Source organism: Bombus fervidus, chromosome 5, assembly GCF_041682495.2.
Source record: "Bombus fervidus isolate BK054 chromosome 5, iyBomFerv1, whole genome shotgun sequence".
Classification (NCBI taxonomy): domain Eukaryota; kingdom Metazoa; phylum Arthropoda; class Insecta; order Hymenoptera; family Apidae; genus Bombus; species Bombus fervidus.
The window spans coordinates 7,161,131-7,165,181 of NC_091521.1; the positions used below are offsets into that span (position 1 = coordinate 7,161,131).

At 41.3% G+C, this 4,051-nt stretch overlaps 1 protein-coding gene across 1 annotated transcript; it reads right to left on the reverse strand.

Annotated features, from left to right (window-relative positions):
* Positions 1 to 373: 373 nt before the first annotated feature.
* Positions 374 to 3,575, reverse strand: LOC139987240 (uncharacterized). Its single transcript, XM_072003253.1, has one exon. The coding sequence runs from the start codon at positions 3,143 to 3,145 to the stop codon at positions 1,751 to 1,753; it is 1,395 nt and encodes a 464-aa protein (XP_071859354.1). The 5' UTR covers positions 3,146 to 3,575; the 3' UTR covers positions 374 to 1,750.
* Between the last annotated feature and the right edge of the window lie 476 nt (positions 3,576 to 4,051).

A 4,051-nucleotide genomic window follows, 5' to 3' on the forward strand; every position in this document is an offset into this window, starting at 1 on the left:
TGCTGCTTCGCTACTTCTAATTCTATGCAAATTTACAGTCCGATTCGCCCCTCGTGCCATTCGTAAGCACACACGTTAGTATTTAACTGTTCCGTTGCAACGGCGGTTATTGTCTCGAGTTTTGGAGAACCGAAATTTTATTGGTAAACGAAAAATTGTCAGTGAAGTCTTTTTTTGGCTTCTTTAACGCGATTCCATTAGGTTGTTTCATAAGATTGATCGTTTTCTCTTTTGTTACTTATTTTTCCCGAAGAATTGTTTCCTATTTGTCAAATATTGCCTATTTGTATTTGTTTCTTTTTCATTCATTAAAAAATCGTCTAGTTTTCTTTCATCCGTTAAAACATCATCCGTTAAAACATCATCCGTTTTATAGTTCTCTTAATTTTATTAATTACCATTTAGTTTTTAGTAGGAGATATTTTTTCAAAGAATAATAAAAAACGAAGATTTTTGAAATTTCGCGAAAGGAGAGTAAGTAGAAGCAAGTGAAATAAATTGAAAAAAAGAAACAAACACAATTTTTAGATGAGAAGGGATGAGAAGACGAGGGAATTTATGATCGATCTCATAATGATTCCTTGCAGTTTCTTGCCAAATTTTGTTATCGAAAAGCGACAAAATTTATGAAACGACCTAATAGATATCATAATCGATGTTTCTTAAAAAAAAAAAAAAAACAGTTTGAATTATTATAAAAATTCTGAAATTGATCATTAGCTGTATTTTATGATTGTATGTCGTAATATCGTCTCGAATTATTGATAACCGAAATTTCGCCGTCTGTAAAATATCTATAATCACGATTGAAATTTACGCTTGTTTCGTTATGTTGTTTTTAAAAGGAATATTCTCAGCTGCTGCAAAATCTTTTTATCGATAGTAACACACTCTATCGTTTGATAAATTTTATCATGATATGAAGTAGGATATTTTATACCTTACTATAAAACTTATGAAACTCCAAGATATGTGCAATCTATTAATGAATAAGTTTATATAAAAAAAATATGATAAGCGTATCGGAATATGAAACATATTTACGTAATAAAAATTAATTTAGCATAAAGGTTAAAAAATCACTGTGTAGTTGAAAATATATACAAAACCTTTCTCAGGCGTTATATAAATCGAAATATTCAGTTTTCGAAAGAAAATTCCCAATCCTCGACCGACGTATTCTCCAACATAATGACTATATAACACGTACAGATAAGAATGTCATATTAAACTTCGCTTCCGCTATTATTTACTAATCAAATAACACGGTACTCCTTCCCTCTTGCATCATTCCTTGTATACGACACTGGTTGAGTTACACGCTCCAAGAAAAAAAAAAAAAAAAAAAAGAAAAAAAAAGAAGAAAAGAACCTATCCTTTAAGAAAAGTCTATTCCATTAATGAAATATTAACATAAAATTGCACATGTTACGATTCTAATAAAAAATACAAAACTAGAAAAATAAAAAATAAAAAGAACAAAATTTATCCCATTACTATATAATATGAAACTTAAAAAATGCCAAAAATACCCTATGACAACAAGAACAAAGGGGAATGCAAAGATAATATATCAACTGCTCTTTATCATATCTCCAACCAAGCAACTGTAAAAAATTCGAAAAAATTCTCAAACGTTAGATTGCGAAAAAACAGAGCCCTCCACTAGGAGACTCGGTCTTTACAAATCAAGGCCGAATCTCCAGTAGAGTCCTGGTCTTCTGGGCAAGGGTCTCGCGGGGAACTGGTGTCAGGGGATCTCGGTGTTCAACGTACCCTTGGAAACCACCTGAACGACGTCAGTCTTACCAACAGCTCCTCCTTGCTCCACCACCACGTTATTGTTGTTGTGATTGTTGTTGTTGTTAGTCTCTGGATGTTGACTGGCCAGGTGTTTCCTCAGTGCTGCTTGCCTGGTGAACTTCGCGTCGCACCTGGTGCACGATATCTCGATACTCCCGGTAGACGACGAATGTTCTCCGTTAGCTAGTCTTGGTTTATGCCAGCGTCTGTGAGAGGCCAAATTCGCCGGACACGAGAATCTCTTGTCGCATTCTGGACATCTGTACTCGACGTGGGCTATCCTGGAGCACCTGTGTTGGGCCAACTGAAACGCGTCCTCGTGCAATTGCCTGCAGAGCTTGCACTGATAAGGGCCAAGCCTGTTCTCGATCTTAGCTAGCTCCGCTCGCGCCTCCTCGGTGACTTCAACGATGTTGAATGCCGGATCGATGTCTCCAGTGACTACAGCCTCGTCCGGGCCCAAAATCACGGTACCCGACACCGGGCTACTGGTATCCTCGTCGAATTTCAATCTTCTAGCGTGTTTCTTTTTGGGTCTCTGAAGAAGCTTCTCGGTGGAACTGGATCTGGAGCTACTAGACGCGACATTGTTGTTGCTAATCGTCGAGGCTGGACTCAAGTCCTCCTCTCTTACTTTTCGTCTTGGACATTGCGGAGGCGACGGTGTGCTCGGAGGAGTCATGGGAGCGTGCTGCATCCCTTGCAGGTGATGCTGCGGCGTTAAAAGAAGCTGCTGGTGGTAGCCTTGTACCGATTGAAGGTGACTAGGACTGGTTAATAGAAGCTTCTGATTGTGCGTGTAATACTTGGAAGCGATCTCGTTCGAACTTGAACCAAAAGGAGCTAGTCTGGTGGCCTCTTCCAAAGTGCAGGCTTTGACCGTTGGTTCCGGAGTTTGCAGTGGTTCTTTCTTGGAAAGTAGCTCGTAACTGGAATGACTGTGCACCGAGGAACTTCGTGGAACCGTGTCGAAGTCGTCGACCACCAGGGGACCCGTTTCGTCGCTGTTCCTTCCGTACCCGGTGTTTTCCAATTCTTTCTGCACATCGTCCAACGTTCTTTGATCTTTCTTGGAATCTACGAGATCTTCGGTTTTCGGTGTGATCGGTGTAGGCGGAGGTTTCAGAGACAGATCCAGGGGACACGGGGTAGACGATCTGGACAAGTCCCAGTTTTGAAGAACGTGATGATCGGGAACCCTGGAGTAGGTGGGAGGGTTCTCCATAGGAATGTGCCAACTGGTAGCCGCGCCGTACGAATGCTGGTGGATCTCGTCACCGTAGTAACCCAGATAATTCAACCCAGGGGCCAGGAACGCCCGTGGCAACGAACTGTGCAACATACTGACGTTCGTCTCTGCCAAATGTCTCTTTCTTTACGTTTCTCCTTAGACGAACCATATATTCGATATTTCAACCGTTTCCATTTTACGTTGATTAATAATTCTTAGAAACACTGGGATCTTCTCTAACGTGCACAATGCAGTCTTCTATCAACGTTCTTCATCTAATAATTCTGCGACTCACGATGTCTGATGATCGCTGATCTTTCACTCGTCAAACAGATGGTGAGTTTCTCGATGTCTTGTCAATTGATAATTCTACGACGATTAAAACGACGTCCGATGACTTTTCGATATATTTGTTTCTCACTTGGCGAACAGATGGAATTTCTTGACGATTTTAAAGACTTATCGAAGAATTTTCGGATATTTTCCAGTATATAAGACACGCTATCTGCTCCCTCGACGGCTGAACGCCGTTTGACAGAAGTACGCGAGTCGAACCTCTGGTATATTCGAATGCTCCGCCCGGGAGCCGCGTCTCACTTTGTTTCCTATTGGTCGACCGATCTCCGGCCTCCTACCCCCACCACTGTGCATATTTGCCACCACTCCGGTGGAATTCTGGCGCGTGCTCATGTAAACACTCACCGCCCCGTCCAACCGCCTGACTAATGAATGTATATCTCCTACGCCGCTGTACCGTGGCCTCTCCACTGGAGAACGATGTCGTTCCTGTCGATTCTTTAATAGAGAATGCTACCCTTTAAGCGGATCCCTTCCCCAACGTTATTTCCTTCCGACGAGCTTTCTTCGAGCCTGCACGAATTCAATATGGTGAATTTATTGGAGGTTAGGTTGATGGCGAGTCGATTGGCTAGATTTGTGGAAATGCATGGTTTTGGAGAACGTACTGGCGCAGAAGTGAGATTTAATTGTTTAGATAGATAATTATTAGCTCGTTAG

Excerpts from the sequence above, each read along its gene's own strand:
- LOC139987240 (XM_072003253.1), bottom strand. The coding sequence starts at position 3,145 with ATGTTGCACAGTTCGTTGCCACGGGCGTTCCTGGCCCCTGGGTTGAAT.